The 23,873-nt window shown below is 37.7% G+C and overlaps 1 protein-coding gene and 1 pseudogene across 2 annotated transcripts in view; both read right to left on the bottom strand.

Annotated features, from left to right (window-relative positions):
- Window positions 1–11,024: 11,024 nt before the first annotated feature.
- LOC123607276 lies at window positions 11,025–11,675 on the bottom strand (annotated as a pseudogene).
- A 7,123-nt stretch (window positions 11,676–18,798) lies between these two features.
- Window positions 18,799–23,873, bottom strand: part of CFTR (CF transmembrane conductance regulator) — a 188,665-nt gene continuing 183,590 nt past the window's right edge. For both annotated transcript variants that reach the window (XM_045495404.1, XM_045495405.1), the window contains 3 exons: window positions 22,675–22,847; window positions 21,973–22,078; window positions 18,799–20,505 (listed from right to left, as the gene is read on the bottom strand). In XM_045495404.1, the coding sequence (XP_045351360.1) occupies window positions 20,305–20,505; window positions 21,973–22,078; window positions 22,675–22,847 (480 nt within the window). In that variant the 3' untranslated portion in view covers window positions 18,799–20,304. The remainder of the gene's footprint in view (window positions 20,506–21,972; window positions 22,079–22,674; window positions 22,848–23,873) is intronic.

Here is a 23,873-nt window from a genome sequence, read left to right as displayed (position 1 = left end):
GGTGAGGGCAGGCCAATGGACACAAATATGCAGTCCCTAGGAATCACTTTGACTTCAAAAGGATAGTTTAGGTTAGTGGCTTTTTAAAACTTGAATGTGAATAGTAATCACCTGGAGGGTTTGTTAAAACAGTTTCCTGAGCAAATCCAAATGATTCTAATTCAGTAGTTAGGGGAGGGGCGCTTGAGTTTACTTTTCTAAACTCCTAGGTAATGGCTAGATGCTGTAGACCTCAGGACCACGCTTCAAAACCACTGGTCTAGTTCTTTCAGGTTGATTAATATCTCTGTGGAGTAACTTCCAGTATCTTTCCAGTGATTGAGTTGAGTTCTTAGTGGGATAGCATTTCCTGCAATCCTGGCCATATCCTCCAGGCACCCCCTCCTGGAGATCCTGCAGTGCAGCTGAGGTTCTTCCATTCTTCCTTTCCTCAAAATAAATCCCTTCCTCAGTAGTGAGGACAGAGGTAATTTTCCTTTTTTGGAAAGTTTGATTCCGAATTGTGCATTGATTTAGTATTTATTGATAGTATTTATACAAGTCTTTATTAAGCTCCTATTATGTACAAGGCACCATGCTGGACATTGGAGAATACAAGTGTGTTCTTGCCTTAGCAAATTTAATCACCTGTCCCGAAGTGTTTTTCTGAATTTCTCCCAAGGATCAACAGGTAACCTATGGGATTATTTCAGAGTTCTCCAGATGGGAATGCAGATTAAGCATCAGTGGGAATCAGAATGGTTGATACGCAAATGTTTTCCAGCCAGTGGTAAGGATTTTCCTTGCCTAATAAATGTTCTAGACCAACCCTCCCCAAAACACAGAGTGTAAGTGGCACATGGAATTAGGGTTGCATGGGATGTATATACTGGGAAACATTGCATACGATATTCCACTCTTACAGAATAAAAAATGCACCTTTGCATATTATAGGCTCTGAGAAGTCTTGTTGTAACCTATAACATCTTACTATACAGACTGAGAAACTATGGATACAAGTTAATCCAAACCCTTTGTTATTACACCTTTGTAGACTTTGGAATATGTTAAAAGGAACCACTCAAACATTAGCAAAGACTATTAAAAACTAATTACAGAGCCACAAACCTGATTCTTGGTAGTGCTGGAAAACATGAGCTTGAATGTGCTGTGAGCATTCTGGTTTTCTGAGATTTTCTGATGTTTAAGACTCTGTGAGGGTAGAGAAGGGCTAGTAGGTTGTCTAAAGAGGAAAGCATAACTAGGCAGTGCTTCTCTGAGTCTGTGTGGTGAACTCAGATGACATTCCTCAAATTAGAAATGAGTCTAAATTTTCCAGGGGCTCAAAATCCGGGAGTGAGATGTGATTTCTGGAAAGACCTGTAACCTCTCTGAGGCTGACAGTTCCTAGAAACTCCTCAGATTGTGTAAGAAACAAAATGAGGATTACATATAAAAAGCAACTGGCACATAGTGGGAAAAAAAGCTGATTCAAAGAGTTACTCAGGAGGTAAAAGATCAGAAAAAATTGAAAACTAGAGGGATTAGTTTAAAACTGGATGACAACTTCTAGAACACCAAAGTGAAGAGATCCGTAGATCTGCTTTCCAGTGTGGGGAAAAAAACCGTTACTGGTAAAAATTATCAAACAACCATTTAAACTCTCTGGAAATTGTCCTAATGGGACACAGCAAACGAAGAAATTTTGTTCACGAAAATATAGTAAATCTTAGTAGAACAAAAGTCTATGGCACTTTAGCCACAGTTTGCTCCCTCTTCTCTCCCCTAGCTGTGTGACAGAAGCTCTACTCCAGTTGCTGTGGCCAAGAAGGTGGGGTTCCATCTCCTTAAAGGTCATAGTCTAGGACCAGAGTGTTTCCCTGGAGGTGTGGGCCAATGGCATTTCCCATCCCCTCATTCCACAGCTCTGTGTTGCAAAGGCTCACTCCAGATGAGTGAAATAGGGAAGTGAGGGGCTCCCTTCCCCCACCCAGTCTCCATTGTCAGGCAGAGGCTCAATCCAGGTATGGCAGGCCAAGAAAACTGCCCTCACTCCAGCTCATTCATAGCATGGAAGTTCTATACCAGGAGAGGCAAGCTTAGAAGACCAGGTTCTACTACCCTCAGTCAACACTTTGCTATAAAGCTGGGGCGTAGCTCTAAGAGAAGTGGAAAGTGTACTTGCTGCCAGCTCTGGAGTAGTGGATCACAGATTTTGACCAGGTATAAAGTCACACCATAAGGACAGAGAACTCTCCCCACCCACCGCCCCCAAACTGCCTTTATCTGGGACAGAGTGTGGGAAGCTCAAGCCTGAAGACACTCTCAGAAACAAGGGAGAATCAGGTGGTAAGCAATTGAGAGTAGGCTGGTAACTACAAGAGAACAACAAGCACAAGAAACTAAACCATTTGGCGAGCTAGTTTATCAGAGAGAACCAGGGGAAAAGATGGCTAAGAAAAAATAAAATAAACAGATCTAAATATGTCTCCAGTTGGTAGCATAATCACACAGAGAGGGATTCTTCCAAGTGATTTGAAAGCATAGTAATTTGCCTGCATCTCTCTGGTAGAATATACCCTAAAGATGAAAATAACTTGAGGGAAAATAAGAAAAAGGAAATTAAATATACTTCAGTAATCATAGTGTTGGTATTGTGTTGTAGTATTATTTTGAAACTGGAATGGGACAGAACAAGTGAATATATGATATCTGAATTCTTATCATTGTTGGGGTTGTTGAGAGGTGGGATTCTTGGCATGGAAGAAAGAAAATAGAGATAGAAGATAGAAGAGGGTAAGCAAAACTCCAAAGTACTGAATTTGAATTAGAAGTAATAGTATAAACTTAAAACATATTTTCATGATAGTAAATATATAAATAGGTAAAGATATAGACATAGAAATAGACATATACAGAGTTGTATCTCTTTGCTCAGTTCAAATCCACTATATATTTTATTTATTTCTTAGGTCAATCCATTGAAAAGACTAATCCAAGGACCAATTCAATAGTAATGAGCAACTCTAGTGACCAGATTTTGGTCTTCAAACACCATTTCCCACTGAAAAGAACAAGGGTTCCTTGCAGAAACGGTTAAGTCCATGTCTGAAAGTAAGCTTAGAATATATATGATTCAGCTTAGAATATCTTCTCATACCAAAATGCAAGGAAACTGTCAAAACCTATTAGGGTGTGTCAAAAAAAAACTCAAGGGCCAACTAGAAGAAGCCTTTGGATCTGACAGTTTATAGGAAATAGGACAAACTTGTTAAACAAAACCATGGAGATGAAAATAGCAAAATACAGACTGTGGAAAATTGCAAAGGATAAACAACCCCATTCTTCAACCAGTAAGTTGCATGGAAAAAAGAAAAAAAGGAAATAGAGGGAGACTCCATAAAGGGACTTAAGAGATATATGAACCAATCACAATGTATAAACCTTAACTGGATTTGATTCAAACAAACTACAGGTAGTCTATGTTTTGAACTGTTCAGATATGAACGAATTTCTGTTACCACAATTTGGTTAAATAATACAGTCCCTCAGCAACATGGTTCAGATTTCAGTTACCACAGTATTATCCACGGTGAATTTACTGCATGAAGTATAAACGTCACTACTAGCTTTTCAGTCCATAAATCACTATATAAATAACAGGTTTGCACCATGCTCAGTGACCATTTATTTCAGGCTGTGGGTGATTGGTCACTGTGCATTTGTTACTCAGTACATGCACAAACAACAAAGTGTGTGGAGTGTGTGGTTATGTTGTCTCCTTGTCTCTCAGTGATAAACCCACATGATAGTTTACAAAAATGGAGACTCCAAAGATGGCCAACAGAGGTGAAAATGAAGCAGAGGTTAAAAAGTGATAATGCTGGAAGTGAAATTCAATCGAATTTGAGTGGAGTTACAGAAGTGAGAGCTGACCGTGGGCATGTTGACACTGCAGCCACTCAAGAGACTGCAGATACGCAGCCAGAAGAAATGAGTGAAGGCAAACAGGGACATAAATGAGGAAGGTGGTTGTGACAATAAGACAAGACGGCCCAAGAAGGTGACATCAGCAAAAATCTTTACATTAAACAAATCTTGGAGATATTTCATAACGTTGGAGCCACCAAGGATAAAATGTCAGAAGCCAATCCAAACCTAGGAAGGAGTTGCCAAGAAACAGAAGAGACGCTGTCTTCACATAGTAAGTTTCTTGATCAGAAGACAAGCACTGCTCAAATTCTTCTTGATAAGTATTTTACCAAGAAATAAAACACTTTAATTCTCAATGTTCCTAATGTTTTAAACTACAGTGTACTAAATAAATATGAGTTTTACTAGGTATTTCATTTTCTTATATATGTATAACCTACAGTAAGGGAGTTTTAAATGTTTAATTTTTTAACATTTTTAAAAGTCATGGAACTATTATAATTTTCCCCCTTAATTATTTATATTATCTTTGCATCATCACTTTTATAGTTCCATACTACTGTGCAAAACAAAGGCCATCTCTATTTGTTAAAAAAAAATGAGACAATGACACTTGTATATTGAGTGGATATTTAAAGATATTAAGGACTTTTTTTTTATGGTACTGTGGATAAGTTACAGAAAAGAGGGGGAATAAGAGAGAAGAGCCTTGTCTTTTAGAGATATATACAACTAAAGTTATATAATGTCTGGGATTATATATCAGCCCCTAGAAACCACCATTCTACTCTCTGTATGGAGTTTTTCTTGTTGTTTAAGAAAACAGAGAAAGCTTATTTCTTTATATTAAAGTTTTTAGTAAATTACAATTTTAATTTCACAAGAGTTAATTGCAAGGTGAATTTCTACATTTTTAAAGCATTTATGCCAATACTTGACAATCAAAATACAATTCTGTTTTAGTTTCATTTATCAGCACATCTATCATTCCTGATCATCGCTATTATTCCATCAGTGTCTAGGTGAATGGGAGAGAATACAGCTAAAGAGTTATTGATATACCAAAACTTTTAGCTTAATTTCCAATATTCACAATGGTTTAAGAGGAAAAAGTCTTGGAGCTTCATTTAAGTTGGTTTGTGACTCTGTGTTCAATTTAGTAGTTGGCATGTGTTTTTTGGGGAAAACAGTTATCCTTACAATAGAACCAAATATCCACAAGGGGGCCATTCTTAAAGATCAATCTCTATTTTGATTTTGGAAATTTGGAAGCCTGCAAATATTTGGAAGATTTTGTACTTTGATGAATGGGGGATATAAATTGTATCTTAATTTTTTATCCAGGTTACTATTCAGCATTATTGCTGCATTATTCATTTTGCTACATGAAATTAAAGGCCATCATTAGCATATTCACCTAAACAAAAATTTTGACTGCCTTTTCCAATGCACTATATAATTTTACAACTAGAGAAACTGAGTTATTAAAAAAACGAGTGTTCCTACCATAACAAATTAAGGATAAACCCTAAACTTCTGCTAAGAATTCTCACTTCTATGAGAAAGTACATAGATTCTAATTCTCCTAATTTCCTTTCTTTTCTCTCTTTTTTAAAAAATTCTTTGGGGCGCCTGGGTGGCTCAGTCGGTTGAGCGTCCGACTTCGCTCAGGTCACGATCTCACGGTCCGTGAGTTCGAGCCCCGCATCGGGTTCTGTGCTGACAGCTCAGAGCCTGGAGCCTGCTTCAGATTCTGTGTCTCCCTCTCTCTCTGGCCCTCCCCCCGTTCATGGTCTGTCTCTCTCTGTCTCAAAAATAAATAAATGTTAAAAAAAAATTTAAAAAAAATTCTTTAAAGAGAAAGTGAGAAAGAGAGGCAGGGGGAAGGGAGACAGACACACAGAGAGATAGAGGGAATCTTAAGCAGTCTCCATGCTCAGTGCATAGCCTGACAAGGGGCTGGATCTCACAACCCTGGGATCATGACCTGAGCCAAAATCAAGAGTCAGACGCTCAACTGACTGAGCCACCCAGGCACCACCTCCTTCCTCAATTCCCTTTCAACTGACAAATAATGACTTGGGCTTCTTTGGGTCTACACACTGGAAACTCCATATAGTTCCCAACCTATTGATATGGAGTTCTCATGCCCTAATATATTTGTCCTGAAATTACAGGGTTTGGTTTTTTTTATTGTATCTTTAATAAGGAATTGGTTGTCCACACCTGTTTTAACAGGTCAAACAGGTTTTTACATTAAACCCTTTAAACCTCTTTCTAAATTGTCTTCCACATAGTATTTGAGGTTCTTTATTTAGCAAACTACTAAAATATTTACACTGGGGGTTTTATTAGCCTTTCACTCTAATACATAACAATTTCCCAGACCTGGAAAGTCCCTGGTTACTGGAAGGAAATGTATTTGTTGTAAGCTTTAGTTTTTTTTCTCATAAAGAGGAAGAACAAAGTAAAAGGGCTGAGAAATAAATGAAACAAGTGTGTGTCAGATGGGAGTGAGTGAGGTCAGATGGCATAGACTGGGACGTGTAAAACCCAACTCACAACTTGCATATAAAAACAATTAGCTCAGGGCACCTGGGTGGTTCAGTCAGTTGTGTCTGACTTCAGCTCAAGTCATGATCTTGCAGTTTGTGAGTTCAAGCCCCACATGGGTCTCTGTGCTGACAGCTCAGAGCCTGGAGCCTGCCTCAGATTCTGTGTCTCCCCCTCTCTCTGCCCCTACCATGCTCATGCTCTGTCTCTCAATAATAAAAAAAAAGTTTAAAAAATTAGCTAAAAGTAGGAAGTCTGTGACCAAAATAGTTTTTAAAAAAATTATTTATTTTTTAATTTACATACAAGTTAGCAAAACGTGCAACAATGATTTCAGGAGTGGATTCCTTAATGCCCCTTACCCATTTAGCCCACTCCTCTCCCACAACCCCTCCAGCAACCCTTTGTTTGTTCTCCATATTTAAGAGTCTCTTATGTTTTGTCCCCCTCCCTGTTTTTTTTTTAATTTTTTTTAACGTTTATTTATTTTTGAGACATAGAGAGAGAGAGCATGAACAGGGGAGGGTCAGAGAAAGAGGGAGACACAGAATCTGAAACAGGCTCCAGGCTCTGAGCTGTCAGCACAGACCCCGACACGGGGCTTGAACTCACGGACCGCGAGATCATGACTTGAGCCGAAGTCAGACACTTAACCAACTGAGCCACCCAGGCGCCCCCCCTCCCTGTTTTTATATTATTTTTGCTTCCCTTCCCTTACGTTCATCTGTTCTGTGTCTTAAAGTCCTCGTATGAGTGAAGTCATATGATATTTATCTTTCTCTGACTAATTTCACTTAGCATAATGTAAGGGTTAAATTGTAGTGTAGGGCTAATGCTTAGCTTGAAAGATAACAACTTTGTTCTGACACTGAAGGGCAAAAGATAACAACCTTGCTTTTACTCTTGTAAATCATACTTCATACTCTTGTGAATCAGGCTTTACCAATGAAGGAAACAAAACCTCAAAAAAGAGCATCAGAGACAAGGTCAAGGAGATCCACTGGTTGCAACTTAGCGGCAGAAAGTCTAAAATAATCACCTCATTCGATAACTGTTTCTGACTCATCTGGCAACTGTTTCTAACTCATCTGGGAACTGTTTCTCTGTTCTGTTCCCAGATAACGATAAAACGATGTGATCGGCTTTAAAATCTCTGTACCCCGGCTGTTTGGGGCCGCACTGTTATCAAGAGTGTTGGTCCCAATTGGTCAGCCTTGCCTCTCACTGTAATAAACTTTGTTGTGACTGTCACTGGTGCCCGTAGCATTCTGTTTCAGGAGTCGTGTGGATGCAACAATAATACCATCTAGTTCCATCCACATAGTTGCAAATGGCAAGATTTCATTCTTTTTGATTGCTGAGTAATACTCCATTGTACATACATATACCACATCTTGTTTATCCATTCATTCACCCATCGATGGATATTTGGGCTCTTTTCATACTTTGGCTATTGTTGATAGTGATGCTATAAACATTGGGGTGCATGTGCCCCTTCAAAACAGCATACCTGTATCCCTTGGATAAATACCTAGCAGTGAATTTCCTGGGTCAAAGGGTAGTTCCAGTTTTAAGTTTTTGAGGAACCTCCATACTGTTTTCCAGAGGGGCTGCACAAGTTTGCATTCCCACCAGCAGTGCAAAAGAGATCCTCTTTCTCCGCATCCTCACCAACATCTGTTGTTGCCTGAGTTGTTAATGTTAGCCATTCTGACAGGTGTGAGGTGGTATCTCATTGTGATTTTGATTTGTATTTCCCTGATGATGAGTGATGTTGAGCATTTTTTCATGTGTCAGTTTTGCCATCTGGAAGTCTTCTTTGGAGAAGTGTCTCTTCATGTCTTTTGCCCATTTCTTCACTGGATTATTGGCTTTTTGGGTGTTGAGTTTGATCAGTTCTTTATAGATTTTGGATACTAACCCTTTATCTGATATGTCGTTTGCAAATATCTTCTCCCATTCCAGTGGTTGCCTTTTAGTTTTGCTGATTGTTTCCTTCACTGTGCAGAAGCTTTTTATTTTGATGAGGTCCCAGTAGTTCATTTTTGCTTTTGTTTCCCTTGCCTCCGGAGACGTGTTGAGTAAGGTGCTGAGGCCAAAGTCAAAGAGGTTTTTGTCTGCTTTTTTCTCGAGGATTTTGATGGCTTCCTGTCTTACATTTATGTCTTTCATCCATTTTTAGTTGTGTATGGTGTAAGAAAGTGGCCCACGTTCATTCTTCTGTATGTTGCTGTCCAGTTTTCCCAGCACCACTTGCTGAAGAGACTGTCTTTATTCCATTGGATATTCTTTCCTTCTTTGTCAAAGATTAGTTGGCCATACGTTTGTGGGTTCCATTTCTGGGTTCTCTATTCTGTTCCATTGATCTGAGTGTCTGTTTTTGTGCAAAGTTTATTTATTTATTTTTTTCATGTTCAGGAGAAGGGAAAAAAATCCAATATAAAGAAACACCATCTGTTAGGCTGAGCAATGCAGCTTGGGTGAGCAACATTGACTTTCCATGTTGTTTCAGTGGTTTTCTTCTTAAAGTGGTCTTTCAGAACTATGGATTCTTTTGTCACATGTAGTTTGCATTTGACTCCTTGTACCTGCAAAGCTCCTTTTTTTTTTTTTTTTAAACTCAAAATGAGCTACAAAGACTCCTGGTTTCAAATCTGGCACATAAGAAGCTTAGAAGTCACGACTCCAACCAAACAACAAGTAAAAAGTTGAGCAAACTGAAAAGACAATAACTCGTTTTAAATATGTCAGAGAAGTAAGGTCACAGGGCAAGCTGCTGAAGGTGTAGAAACAGACAGGTGGATACAGAGAGGTGTAGAAACAGACAGGTGGATACAGAGAATCACAACTTACCTGAGTAGAAACCACCAATCAGAAACCCCTGGAACCAGTACTGGGGTAGGAAAATTTGCACTGTAACTGATGGATTTCTAGAGGCTCAATGTGGATAAGCCTGAGAGATGAAAATTCTAAGACCCAGTCTTCAGAGGAGAGGGACCAACACTTTCATGAGTTTTACCTCCAGGAGCTCAAACAGGTACTCATAATAAAGATAAGTAAAAGTTCCCTCCTGCTTCCAGCAGACAGTGGGGGGAAATTAAGCATTTTGAAAAAAATACCAGCGCATTCTGTTTTTCTTACCAAGGCCTACCGTCAGGACAAACTATTTTACCAGAGCCTGACTTACCTGGGGAGAAGAAATATTCAATTCCAGTGTATTCTAGCCATCGTGTTCCACTTGAGAGAGAGGACAGAAAGCTGAGGAGCACTAGTGAAGTTCACAATACCAAAAGACAGAGACCTAATTATAGGATTACAGAATCCTTGCCTCCCCCCACTCCCGCATTACTACTACATAACTGAAGATCTCTTGACCAGAGTTCCTTTTTCCTACTATATCATGTCTCACTTTTAACAAAAAATCACAGGGTTTCTAAAAGGCAAAAACACAGTTTGAAGGGATTAAATAAGCATTAGGACTAGATTCTGATATGACAGGAATGTTGAAATTATCAGACCAAGAATACATAAAAACCATGATGAACATCTAAAGGCTCTAATAAAGAAGGCAGACGAGATACAAGAACAGGTGAATAATGTAAGCAGAGAGATGGAAATTCTAATAAAGAATCAAATAGAAATGCTGAAGGTCAAAACATTGTAACAGAAATGAAGAATGCCTTTGATTGTCTTATTAGTAGATGGAACATGGCTGAGGAAAGAATCCTTCAGCTTGAAGATATGAGAGTAGGAACCTCCAAACTTAAAAGTATAGAAAAAATAGACTGAAAAAAATAACCCTGCATATCCAAGAAGCATGGTCAGTTACAAAAAGTATAAAATACCTGTAAATGGAATACCAGAAGAAGAAAGAGAGACAAAAGAAATATTTTAAGCAATAATGACTGAAAATTTCTGCAAATTAATGTCAAAAACTAAACCACAGGTCCAGGAAGCTCAGTGAACACCAAACAGGATAAATGCCAAAAAACCTCACCTCAAACCTAGGCATCTTCAAAGTGCAGAAACTCAATAACAAAGAAAAAAAAACTTGAGAGAAGCCAGAGGAAAAAACACTACCTATGAGGAGAAAAGGTAAGAATTACATCTGACTATTCCTCAAAAAACATGCAGGCAAAAAGAGTGGAGTGAGATATTTAAAGTGTTTAGAAGAATAAAAAAAATCCCCAGCAACCTAGAATTCAGTAGTCTGCAAAATTATCCTACAAAAGTAAAGGAGAAATAAAGACAGTCTCAAACAAACAAAAACTGATGGAATTTGTAGCCAGTAGACCTACTTTGAAAGAAATGTTAAAAGAAGCTCTTCAGAGAAAAGAGAAATTATTTAGGCCAGAAACTCAGATCCACAAAAAAAAAAAAAAAAAAAAAAAAAAAAAAGCATCAGAGAATGAATAAGTGAAGGTAAAATAAAATAAAAACTTTTACTTTTCTTACTTTTTCCCAAAACCAAACAAATATTTATTATTGAACCAACTAACCAACTTATGGGTGCAGAAACAAAGTGACAGAAAAATCACATCCAATAAAACATGTATTGTTCAAGTAGTAATGATGTTTACAGAGTGATATGGTACGAGCAAGTAACCTTCATGTGTGTTCCATACATAATATGGAACATAATATGGAAGCATAAATATGTGTTCCATCTCATGTGTGACTCCTTCAAGACCCAGGTTCTTGGTTCTTCTCCAATGTCTCTTCTTGGATTTGTACTTGATTTTATTACCAGCTTTCATCCAAACCCACTGGGGAATGGGAAAATTCGGCTTTTATTTTTTGGCCAGGAATTGCTTGATCCTGAAAGTCTTGTGAGAAAACATGGCAAGGAGCAGTCAGCCACACACACCAACATGGCAGAGAAAAGGAGAGCTTATTTCTTCTTATTCTTAATTGATCTAAAAACTTATAGTCTGTTTGATAAGTAGTAGCAACAATGTATTTAGTTATATATACTGTGTTTATAAATAATCTTATGTATAAATGAAATGAAATGAATGACAGCAATGATACAGGGAACAAGAGAGGTAAATTAGTAATATTTTGTTATTATGAAGTGCTTGCACTACCAATGCAATGGTAGAGTGTTATTAAAAGGGACTTGGATTAGTTGTAAACATATATTGCAATCACTAAAAGAAAAGCAAGAAAAAAAAGAAATACAATTGATATGCTAAGGAGAGAAAATGAAATCATACAAAATCCTCAAAGCCACAAAGGGGAGGAAAAAATGAGAAAGTAAAAAATAGTCAATAGAAAATACTAACAAATACAGTAGATATTAATTGAACTATATCAGTAATCATTGTACATTTTAATGGTCTAAAAACACTGATTAAAAGATACAGGTTGTGAGAGGGAATATAAAAAATAAGGCCCTATTATATGTTATCTACAAAAAATAAAGACTTAATTTTTAAGTAATCTCTACACTCAATGTTGTGCTTACAGCCCCGAGATCAAGAGCTGCATGCTCTACAACCCTGAGTCAGCCAGATGCTCCCATAAACCTACTTTTAATATAAAGAAACACAGATTAAAAATATAGGTATGAAGAAAGTTATATATAACACAGTAACCTTAATCAAAAGAAAGTGAGGGCATCTGTATTAATTTCAGACGGAACTAACTTCAAAGCAAGGCAAGTTATTAGGCATAAAGAGGGGCATCATATAATCATAAAGTGGTTAATGTTGTAAGAAGCCATAATACTCATTAATGCATGTGTGCCTAACAACAGAGGCATATGTACACCCAAAATACATGTAGCAAAACTGATGGAAGTTAAGGAGAAACTGCGATAGATGAATCTACTATTATAGTTGGAGGCTTGTTACTACCCCTCTAAAATAAATAACAGATTCAGCAGATAGGAAGTCAGTAAGGACATAGAACTTAACAGTACCATTAATCAACTGGATATAATTGAATCTAGAGACTACTTCATCCAACAACAGCAAAATAGAACCTCAACCTTACATAGAACATTCACTGAGATAGAACATATTCTGGGCCAGAAAACACCTTAACAAATTAAAAAGAATAGAAATTACATGTTGTCAGACCACAATGGAATTAAACTAGAAATCAACAACAAAATATAGCTGGAAAATCCCAGAATACTTGGAGATTAAACATGACATTTCTAAATAATATATGAGTCAAAGAAGAAATCTCAACATAAATAAAAAATATCTTGAACTATATAAACATAAAAAACTTATCAAAATTTGTGGCATGAAGCAAAAGTAGTGCTTAGGTGGAAATGTATAACATTGAATGACTATACTAGAAAAGAAGAAAGATCTAAACTTAGTTATCTAAGCTTCCGCCTTAGAAAACCAAAAAAGAAGAGCATATTAAATCTAAATTAGGTGGAAGAAAGTAAATAATTAAAATTAAAGCAGAAATTAATGAAACTGAAAACAGGAGATTAATAAACATAATCAACAAAACAAAAGACTGGTTCTTTGAAAAGATCAATAAAATAGATAAGCCTCAGGGCGCCTGGGTGGCTCAGTCGGTTAAGTGTCTGACTTTGGTTCAGGTCATGATTTCATGGTTTGTAGGTTCAAGCCCCATGTCGGGCTCTATGCTGACAGCTCAGAGCCTGGAGCCTGCCTTGGATTCTGTGTCTTCCTCTCTCTCTGCCCTTCCCATGATCTCACTCTGTCTCTGTCTCTCAAAAGTGAATAAACATAAAAAAAAACTTAAAAAATAGATAAGCCTCTAGCCATGCTAAGAAAATAACAGAGGACATAAATTACTAATATCAGAAATGAAAGAGGGGAAATCACTACTGATCCCATGGACATTAAAATGATAATAAAAGAATACTATGGAAAACTCTATGTCCATCCATTTGAAAACCTAGGTGAAATGAACCTTGAAAGATACAATCTGCAAAAACACACAAAAAGAAAAAAAGAATAGCCGATCTAAATAAGCTTATTAAACAAATTAAAACACTTAAGGAAGAAATCCTACTAATTCTCTACAATTTCTTTCAGGAGATACAAACAGAGGGGATACCTTCTAAGTCATTCTTTGAAACCAGCATTACCTTAATACTTAAACTATAGGTCACTATCTTTCAAGAACATAGAAGCAAAATGGCCAACAAAATATTAGCGAGTCTAGTCCAGCAATGTATAAAAAGAATTATACACCACCACCAAGTGGGACTAATCCTAGGTGATTCAGCACTTGAAAATCAATTAATTTATTTTTTGTAATCTACCACAATTACAGGCCAAATAAGAAAAAAAAAATCACACGATTATATCAATAGATGCCAAAAAAGCATTTGAGGGGCACCTGTCTGGCTCAGTCTAAAGAGCATGTGGCTCTTGATCTCGAGGTTGTGAGTTCCAGCCCCACATTGGGTGTAGAGATTACTAAAAATAAGTAAATAAACTTTAAAAAGATAAGGCATTTGACAAAATCCAACACCAATTTCTGAAAAAAACCCTCAGTAATGTAGGAATAGAGAAGAAAGTCTCAACTTGATCTACAAAAGCCCTATAGCTAATATACTTATTGGTGACAAACTTAGCTTTTCCATTAAGATCAAGAACAAGTCAAAGATGTCCCCCTTTCCACTGCTTTCAGCATCCTACTAGAAGTCCTAGCTATGAAACAAGACAAGAAAAGGAAATAAAAGGTATACAGATTGGAAAGGAAGAAATAAAACTGTCTTCCTTCGCAGATGACATGAATATATGTAGAAAATTCAAAATTGAAAAAAAAAACTTTCTTGAAACTTTTTAATTTAACTTAATTTAATTTAATTTAATTTAATTTAATTTAATTTAATGATAATAGCAAGGATGCAGGATACAAGGTTAATATCCAAAAATCAATCATTTTCCCTGTTCGAGCAATAAACAAGTGGAATTAGAAATTAAAAACACAATGCCAGTTACATTAGCACCCCTCCAAAAATGAAATAGTTATAAATCTGCCAAAATATACATAAGATCTATACATGAGGAAACTATAATAAACTTTGAAGAAAACTTTTATGAAATAAATCTAAAAACAACTAAATACAGGGAGATCCATATTCATGGATAGGAAGACTCTATATTGTCAAGATGTGTTTCCTTCCAACTTGATTTATAGTTTCAACACAATCCCAATAAACATCCCAGCAAGTTATTTTGTGGATATTAACAAACTGATTCTAAAAGTTATATGGAGAAAATAAAGACCCAGAATACCCAACTCAATAATAAAGGAGAAGAATAAAGTTCAAGAACTGGCACTACTCAACTTCAAGATATTCTATAAAGCAACAGCAATCAAGAGTATAGTATTGTCAAAAGAATACACTAATAATTTGGTGGAACAGAATAGAGAGCCTGGAACTAGACCTACATAAATATAGCCAACTTACTTGTGACAATGAGGAAAAGCAATACAATGGAGAAAAGATAGTTTTGTTTTTTTTTTTCAATAAATCATCCTAGAACACCTGGACATCTTCGTGTTAAAAATTAATCTAGACACAGACCTTACACTCTTCACAAAAATTATCTCAAAATGGATCACAGACCTAAATGTAAAATGCAGATCTATAAAATTTGTAGAAGATAACATGGTAAAAAACCTAGATGACCTTGGGTATGAAGATGACTTTTTAGATACAACACCAAAGGTACAACCTGTGAAAGAAAAATTGATAAGGTGGACTTCATTTAAAGTAAAAACTTCTGCTCTGCAAAAGACAATGTCAAGAGAATAAAAAGTCACACTATAGACTAGGAATAAATTTTTGCAAAAGACCCATCTGAAAAGACCATTATCCAAAATATATAAAAGAGCTCTGCAAACCCAGCAATAAGAAAATAAACCAATTAAAAAATGCACAGAAGACCTCAACAGACATTCCACCAAAGAAGATATACAAATGGAAAATTAGCATATGAAAAGACATTCAGCAGCATATGTCATCAGGGAAAAGCAAATTAAAGCAACAATGAGATACTGCTACACAACTATACTAGAATGATCACATTCCCAAACACTGACAATGCAAAATGCTGGGGAGGTGGCAGAGGAATGGGAACTCTCCTCCACTGCTGGTGGAAACTTTGGAAGACAGTTTGATGGCTTCTTACAAAACTAAACATACATACTCTTACCCTAAGATCCCTAGCATTTACCCAAAGGAGTTGAAAACTTTTGTCCACACGAAAATCTTCACAAGGATGTTTATAGCAGCTTTATTCATACTGCCAAAACTTGGAGGCAATCAAGATGTCCTTCAGTAGGTAAATGGATAAATAAACATCCAGATAATGGAATATTATTCTGTACTAAAATGAAATGAGATATCAAGCCATGAAAAGGCTTGGCTTCCGCGTCTTAAAGAGGAAATTTAAATGTGTATTACTAAGTAAGAATAGCCAATCTGAAAAGACTACATACTGTATGATTGCAACTATGTGGCATTCTAGAAAAGGCAAAACTATGGAAATAGTAAAAAATCAGTTGTTACCTGGGAGTAGGGGGAAGGAGCAGATAAATGAGGGCTCGCCAAGAGTGAAACTTAATGTAAACCATGGAGTTTGGGTGAAAATGATATGCTGATTGTAAAAATGTATCGCTCTGATGTGGAATATTGATAGTGGGGAAGGCTGTATGTATGGGGGTGCAGGAGGTTTACTGGGACTCTGTACTTTCTGCCCAATTTTGCTGTAAACTAAAACTTCCCTAAAAATAAGGTTTAATAATAAAAAAAGAACTAGAATGATTTGAATAGAACGTGCTCTGAGACTCTTCTTGGGGTCATATATAAAAACAAACCTCTCCAAATAAGGACAGAGTTAGAGGACTTAGTAGGGGTCTACTGTCTATCTACCACATGCCAGTACCTGCATCTTTTATGATGAAATTCTTCCAAGAAGAAAGGAGTACCAGAGAAACCTCATCAACTAAAAGCTGGGATTTAAACAAAGAAAAGCCACTTAGCTTCTAGTGTACAAATACTATTTCCTAGGGGCACCTGGGTGGCTCAGTCGGTTGAACATCTGACGTTGGCTCAGGTCATGATCTCATGGTTTGTGAGTTTGAGCCCCATGTCGGGCTCTGTGCTGACAGCTCAGAGCCAGGAGCCTGTTTCACATTCTGTGTCTCCATCTCACTCTGCCCTTCCCTGCTTGTGCTCCCTCTCTCTTTCTAAAGAATAAATAAACATTAGAAAAATTCTTAAAAAAATTACTATTTCCCTTGGGGCTCCTGGGTGGCTAAAAGGTTAAGTGTCCAACTCTTGATTTGTGCTCAGGTCATGATCTCATGTCAGGCTGTGCACTAACAGTGCGGAATCTGCTTGGGATTTTCTCTCTCCCTCCCTCTCTCTCTCTCTCTCTGTCTCTGCCCCTCCTTCCCCGACTCTCTCTCTCAAAATAAATAAACATTTTTTAAAAATCCTTGAAATACTATTTCCCTTGCTGAGATTTGCTCATTAAGAGCCATCAGATAGCTACCACTATTTGAAAAAGCTTTCAAATAAATAAATGGTCCTTAGCAGAATATACCTCTTTTTTTCTCTCTATTAAATAGCCTCAACTTTAAAACAAAGATAACCTCAAATGTATCCTAACTCATGAAAGCAGGGACACAAGAAGATATTTGTACACCCATGTACATAAAAGTATTATTCAACATAGTCAAAAGGTGGAGGCAATCTAAATTGACAAATGAATAAACAAAATGTGGTGTATACATACAATGGAATATTACTCAGCTTTAAAAAGTAAGAAAACTCTGACATATGCTACAACATGATGAGCCTTGAAGCCATAAGTGTAATAATCCAGTCACAAAAGGCAAATATCATAAGATTCTACTCAGATGAGGTACTTAGTCACATTCACAATGATAGAACATGGAATGGTGATTGCCTGGGGCTAGGAGGAGGGAAGAATAGGATTTTAATGGCTACAGAGTTTCAGTTTTGCAAGATGAAACACATTCTGTGGATGGAGGGTGATGATAGCTATACAACAATGTGAATGTATTTAAGGCCACAGAATTATGCACTTAAAGAAGGTCGAGTTTAGGTTATGTATATTTCACAGCAGTTTTATTTTTTTTATATGAAATTTATTGTCACATTGGTTTCCATACAACACCCAGTGCTCATCCCAACAGGTGCCCTCCTCAATGCTCATCACCCACCCCCCTCTCCCTCCCCCACCCCCCATCAACCCTCAGTTTGTTCTCAGTTTTTAAGAGTCTCTTATGGTTTGGCTCCCTCCCTCTCTAACCTTTTTTTTTTCCTTCCTCTCCCCCATGGTCTTCTGTTAAGTTTCTCATGATCCACATGAGTGAAAACATATGGTATCTGTCTTTCTCTGCCTGACTTATTTCACTTAGCATAATACCCTCCAGTTCCATCCACATTGCTACAAAAGGCCATATTTCATTCTTTCTCATGGCCACGTAGTATTCCATTGTGTATATAAACCACAATTTCTTTATCCATTTATCAGTGGATGGACATTTAGTCTCTTTCCATAATTTGGCTATTGTTGAAAGTGCTGCTATAAACATTGGGGTGCAAGTGCCCCTATGCATCAACACTCCTGTATCCCTTGGGTAAATTCCTATTAGTGCTACTGCTGGGTCATAGGGTAGATCTGTTTTTAATTTTTTGACAAACCTCCACACTGTTTTCCAGAGCGGCTGCACCAGTGTGCATTCCCACCAACAGTGCGAGAGGGTTCCTGTTTCTCCACATCCTCGCCAGCATCTATAGTCTCCTGATTTGTTCAATTTAGGCACTCTGACTGGCATGAGGTGGTATCTGAGTGTGGTTTTGATTTGTATTTCCCTGATGAGGAGCAATGTTGTGCCTGTTGGCCATCTGGATGTCTTCTTTAGAGAAGTGTCTATTCATGTTTTCTGTCACAGCAGTTTTAAAAAAGTTTCTTAAGAGTATCTTAACTCGGGGCGCCTGGGTGGCGCAGTTGGTTAAGCGTCCGACTTCAGCCAGGTCACGATCTCGCGGTCCGTGAGTTCGAGCCCCGCGTTGGGCTCTGGGCTGATGGCTCAGAGCCTGGAGCCTGTTTCCGATTCTGTGTCTCCCTCTCTCTCTGCCCCTCCCCCGTTCGTGCTCTGTCTCTCTCTGTCCCAAAAATAAATAAACGTTGAAAAAAAAAATTAAAAAAAAAAAGAGTATCTTAACTCATGTGGGATCCTCAAGAAGCTGTATTTAAAGAAATGAAGTCATGTTTTGTGTTCCATGATACTTAGAGACTGAAGAGATCAGTGAGACATGATTAGTGAACACATCTGATAACAGCTAAATTTCACACAAATATACAGATTTTATTGGCACATGGTATTTTCTTACAGTAATAAATAGAATCCAATCTTAACAGTTAGTTTGGAGTTGGGAAGGCATGTGTCCTTGACAGGAGCGGTCAGATTTTGTGGTACCATTTTCTTCAGAACAGCTTCTAAGAGGGAACATGTGTGTTGGCAGGGAATCATAGAGGTGTGCACATCTTTGGGAGCCCTAATGCTTCTCTCTACACCATCAAGGTAATTCATGGCCTCTGGTCAACATCCCCCAAGGTTTTTTTTTCCCTTCAGTCTTAACATAATATCACAAAAAATAACTAGCGCCATAAAAGTCAACATTTCAAATACAAAATTCTTTTAATACAAATATAATTCACATAATCATTTTAAAATACAGGCATTTATATGAATTTGAAATATTAAAATAAATATTTCCTAGAGAAAATTTTATTTGCATCACAGAATTATAAAACAGAAGCATATAAAATGAATTGCTTGCCTCTTCCATGTGTCTCCCATTACATGCCCCACTCAGTCTGTACAGTAGGAAATGCATGCGGCCTTAAACTATACAGCATAGCCCTACATACACCTAGATCTTTGGACTTCATGTGTATCTACCCACAGCGCCCACAGCCTATCTGCCTGCACACTCTCTTCCCAGAGCTTCTGGGGTAAGAAGGGTTTTCCTGCCCCAATTTGCCTTAACGCATTTTTTCCAGTCATCCTCTGTTCAGAGGTCTTCTGAGCTTGTTACTTTCCGGAAGCTGGGAAAAATCATGTCAACTTCTGCATCAAGGGAATTATCCTGCTACATCGGACTATAACAGCCCTTTTCCCAGGTAAGGGATGTACTTTGTCTGAGTTAGTTGGATTTTTGGTAGAGCAGTGAGTGGTATTAACCCTTTCCCAAGTCAGGAAGTTCTCTCTCCTGATACCTCGATGTTAACATGGTGTATATTTTGACAAACTGATGTGTGACTCTTGGGGTATTCTAACACTTGCTTGGAAACAGAACAGTCTGAATATTTAACAGACAATATAGTTGTGTTCTTAAATATCTTGGAGAGAGTACAGGAAAAGGGATATAAACTTACATAAGCCACTAAAGTTTCCAGTTACCATTAATTAATCATATCTCTAAATAGTGTGATTACAGTTCTTCTCCAATAATACAAATTAGCAAGTCTCACTAAACAGTAAGTTGAACAATGAGGCTGGCTGATGTTGATAGCCACCTTTCCAATGACTACCAAAGGGAAAAAGTTTTCAGGAAGATCTGGCTTGCAAACACAAGTGGTAAATCTTCAAGGACTTGGAGTACCTTTCACACAATTTGCCCACTGCCAGGAAGCCACTTATCCAGACCCATCTGAGCATCCTTAACTCCTCTTATCAAAATTTTTCCTTTTAAAGATAAACATTACACATCGTAGTTTTCTGAGGCAGAAACTGTTTTCTCCTCCAATTTCATAAGCAAACATCCCATGCAAATATTTGCACTGCTCTCTAAAGCCTTGTTTCATGCACTTCTTCTTCCGTCTCCTCCTTCAGAGCAGCAATTTTGGAACGAGACTTGTGCCTGCTGGAGTTCCTGGTGGGGAAGAACCTGAGCCGTTCTGAGGGGCCGATGGCCTGGCGGAAGAGGCTCTTCTCACTCAGCAGCTTCTGGATGGAATCATACTGCCGCACCTTGTTCTCCTCTATGACCTATGGAAGTGGCCGTTAGTGAGATCTCGGACAGAAGGCAGGGTGGACGAGAGCAAGGGAAGAAACTGGTATAGGCTTAGAGGAACAGAAAAGCCAAATAGGAAACACAGTGTCCACAGGCTGGCAGTCTGAACAGTCAGAGATATCTCCTTTCATTGCAGAGTCCTCTTGCTTTATTGAGCTTCTCCCTTTGGAAAATTAGCTATAATTTTCTACTGAGCAGCTGGAAGACTTTTGTTTTTTAATTACTATAGTACTGAGCAATGTGCTTCTTCAGAGAACTTTAAAGGAACTAACATTGCTTGCTCAGCCAGAAAGACCTTTGATAGATCCTCATATGTGACCTTAAAAATGAATGTAGAGGTGCCTGGGTGACTCAGTCGGTTAAGTGTCTGACTTCTGCTCAGGTCATGATCTCACGGTTAGTGAGTTCGAGCCCCGCATCAGGCTCTGTGCTGACAGCTTGGAGCCTGGAGCCTGCTTCAGATTCTGTGTCTTCCCCTTTCTCTCTGCCCCTCTCTCTCTTGCACTCTTTCTCTCTCTCTCTCAAAAATAAACGTTAAAAAAAAAAAAAACACCAGAAAAAAAAAAAAAAAAAGAATGTTAAGTCCACAGCATGACAAAAAATTGAGCCTCTTCAACAGGGGACTTGAAGGTTAACAATTCCAAATTGGTCAGGATTTGCGTGAGTTTAAAATGCCTCCCTCACATGTTCAAGTTGAGCAAACGCAAGGCCAGAGGATAGAAAGGCTATACCCAATCTCCTGAACCTGACCATGGCAGGGCAAGAGGCTGTGGGTCGGCCCCATAATTTGTCACTTGAAGCTTAGTAATAATAATGGTAATAACAATCCTTCAGTAAGAAAAGAATTTACCTCCAGGAGCCTCAAAAGCCTTAATGGAAATGATGTGATACATCATCCTCAGAATTTCCTTGTGACTAAACCCAAGGGAATTTGTAAACATGACTTGAAAGAATCTGTGACAGTTTTGAAAGCACAGTAAGAAGGTGTTTGGGAGAGGCACTTACCTGAGCTCCAAATAATGATGAGAAGAATAAAATGAGTCTTTCAACTACTGCATTAAAACCACACATCAGATTGCAAGGCAATCCAGGCCTCTCCTGGACCCCATCCACGGGAAATTTAGTCATTAAAAGCATCAGGACTTAGACCTTATTATGACTTGATCCCCAAATAAAGGACTCAATGTACAGATGTTTCAATTTATTAATGTTACCTAGTAATATTCTGATATTTGAGATTTACTGGATTCTAACCTCACCTCATAGCTCAAATCAAAGTGAGAAATTATGCAACTATTCAGAATAAAGCTGGATGGCTGTGTGACACGTATTTGAAAGAACTTGTACATTGTTGTGTTGTGATTTGCAGGAAGTCCCACATGAGATATTGTTATCAAGAAATAAAGGAGAAATGAGATCTTAAGCAAGTTGTCAACACTCACTAAAAATCGTTGACATTCCAACATCGCTTCTATCCTGTGTTCAGAGAGGATTACTGTGCAATCTGCAAATGCTTGTTTCAGGGTTCTTCGAATGATTTGGTATGTTCTAGAAAAGAAAGAAAACAACACATATAACATCACAGAAGGTCCATAATCTGCCTTTATCCTTGATGACATACCCACTGACCCATCAGTTTAGTTCTTTAAATTACTTATCTTTCTTTGAATAACATAATGCTGATTTAGAGTTGGCCACAATCAGCTTCCCAACCATGGGGCAGATTCTAAGTTTCCATAAATAAATAGGACAGATATTTTGAAGAAAATTTCACAAATAAGTACATTTTATTATCATGTGGAATCACTAGTGGTTCTTTTGTGCTCTAAAAAGTCTTATCATATAAATGGCACATAAAGGAAAATCATAAGAATCAGATTACGCCTATGTAACTAAGTATTTCATCATGTTTTGACAAGGGGGAGAGTTTGTATGAAATTCCAAAATTATACTCAGAAGAGAACACAGGGCTCTTATACCAGGATATAAGCACTTGTGCTCACATCATATAGTGACTTTTCCACTGGGCGGTCATTTCATATGTAGTGAGGGATCCTCCACTTGCAGACATGACAGCCTAATGGGAACTGGTATCAGTATGAAGTAGGCCTCAAAGATTAAATGGCAGGAATTCTGAAACTCACATTGGATCCAAATGAGCACTAGGTTCATCAAGCAGTAAGATTTTTGCCTTACTGAGAACAGATCTGGCCAAGCACATCAACTGCTTGTGGCCATGGCTTAGGACATAACCCCCATCCACCAGGACAAAATCGAGCTTCCCAGGAAATTGCTCTATCACAGATCTGAGTCCAACCTGCAGAAAAGAGAGAAAACATTGGATAATTGAGATACCACAAGGTTAAAGACACTCGAGAGGTTGACAGTCTAAAAAGACACAAGGCAGTCTGAAAGTTTAAATTTTATATCAACCACCCATCACCCCTGCTATTTGGGTTTGATTGAACCAAAGTCTACATATAATCTTTGCGGCTCTAAAGGATAAGCCTATGACTTGTTTCAGCTCTGTACTTAATTTGGGAAGTTTTCAGTGAGTGCTTATTATGTGCCAGGTACTCCTCATAGGGGTTGAAGAAATCATAAATGGCACATGGCCCCCGCAAGGCTCAGGATCTATAAAGACATACACAAATAATTACAACACAATTGAATACATGCTAGAAAAGATAATAGTACTAAACGCAGTTATTTGCTCTATCATGACAGATTCTTTTATTATACTTTCCATTCTCTACTTTGTCATAATAGCGCATGAAAATTAGCAGAAAATAATCAACTGGGGAGCTTCTTCAATTCATAAAAACTGATTTTAAGAAATTGATGAAACTATGAAGTAAAAAGACGTAAAATAGCGGTATATTACTAAGAGATTTAAAGGTGCTTAGATATTGAAGTGGAATATGAGAGTTGTGTTAGGGCCAGTGGCTTATTTTTTCAAGCTAGATAGGAAATAATAAGGTGAAAATGCGAACAAGATATAGAAACAAATTCTTTTAAAATAAGATAAAAATTATTGACATCTTGGTTATTATTCAGATAAATGTGCATTAACTTTTATTTTATTTTATATTATTTTATTTTAAACATTTATTTTATTTTTGAGAGAGAGAGGGACAGAGAGAGAGGGAGACACAGAATCCAAAGCAAGCTCCAGGCTCAGAGCTGTCAGCACAGAGCCCGACATGGGGCTCGAACTCACAGACCGTGAGGTCATGACCTGAGCCAAAGTTGGACGCTCTACCAACTGAGCCACCCAGGTGCCCCTATTTTTTGCCAAATATTGCTGAGTGTTTGAGGGCCAAGAGATACATGGATGATGACT

Source organism: Leopardus geoffroyi, chromosome A2 (genome assembly GCF_018350155.1).
Source record: "Leopardus geoffroyi isolate Oge1 chromosome A2, O.geoffroyi_Oge1_pat1.0, whole genome shotgun sequence".
NCBI classification, from domain to species: domain Eukaryota; kingdom Metazoa; phylum Chordata; class Mammalia; order Carnivora; family Felidae; genus Leopardus; species Leopardus geoffroyi.
This window is presented reverse-complemented; position numbering and strand designations above follow the sequence as displayed.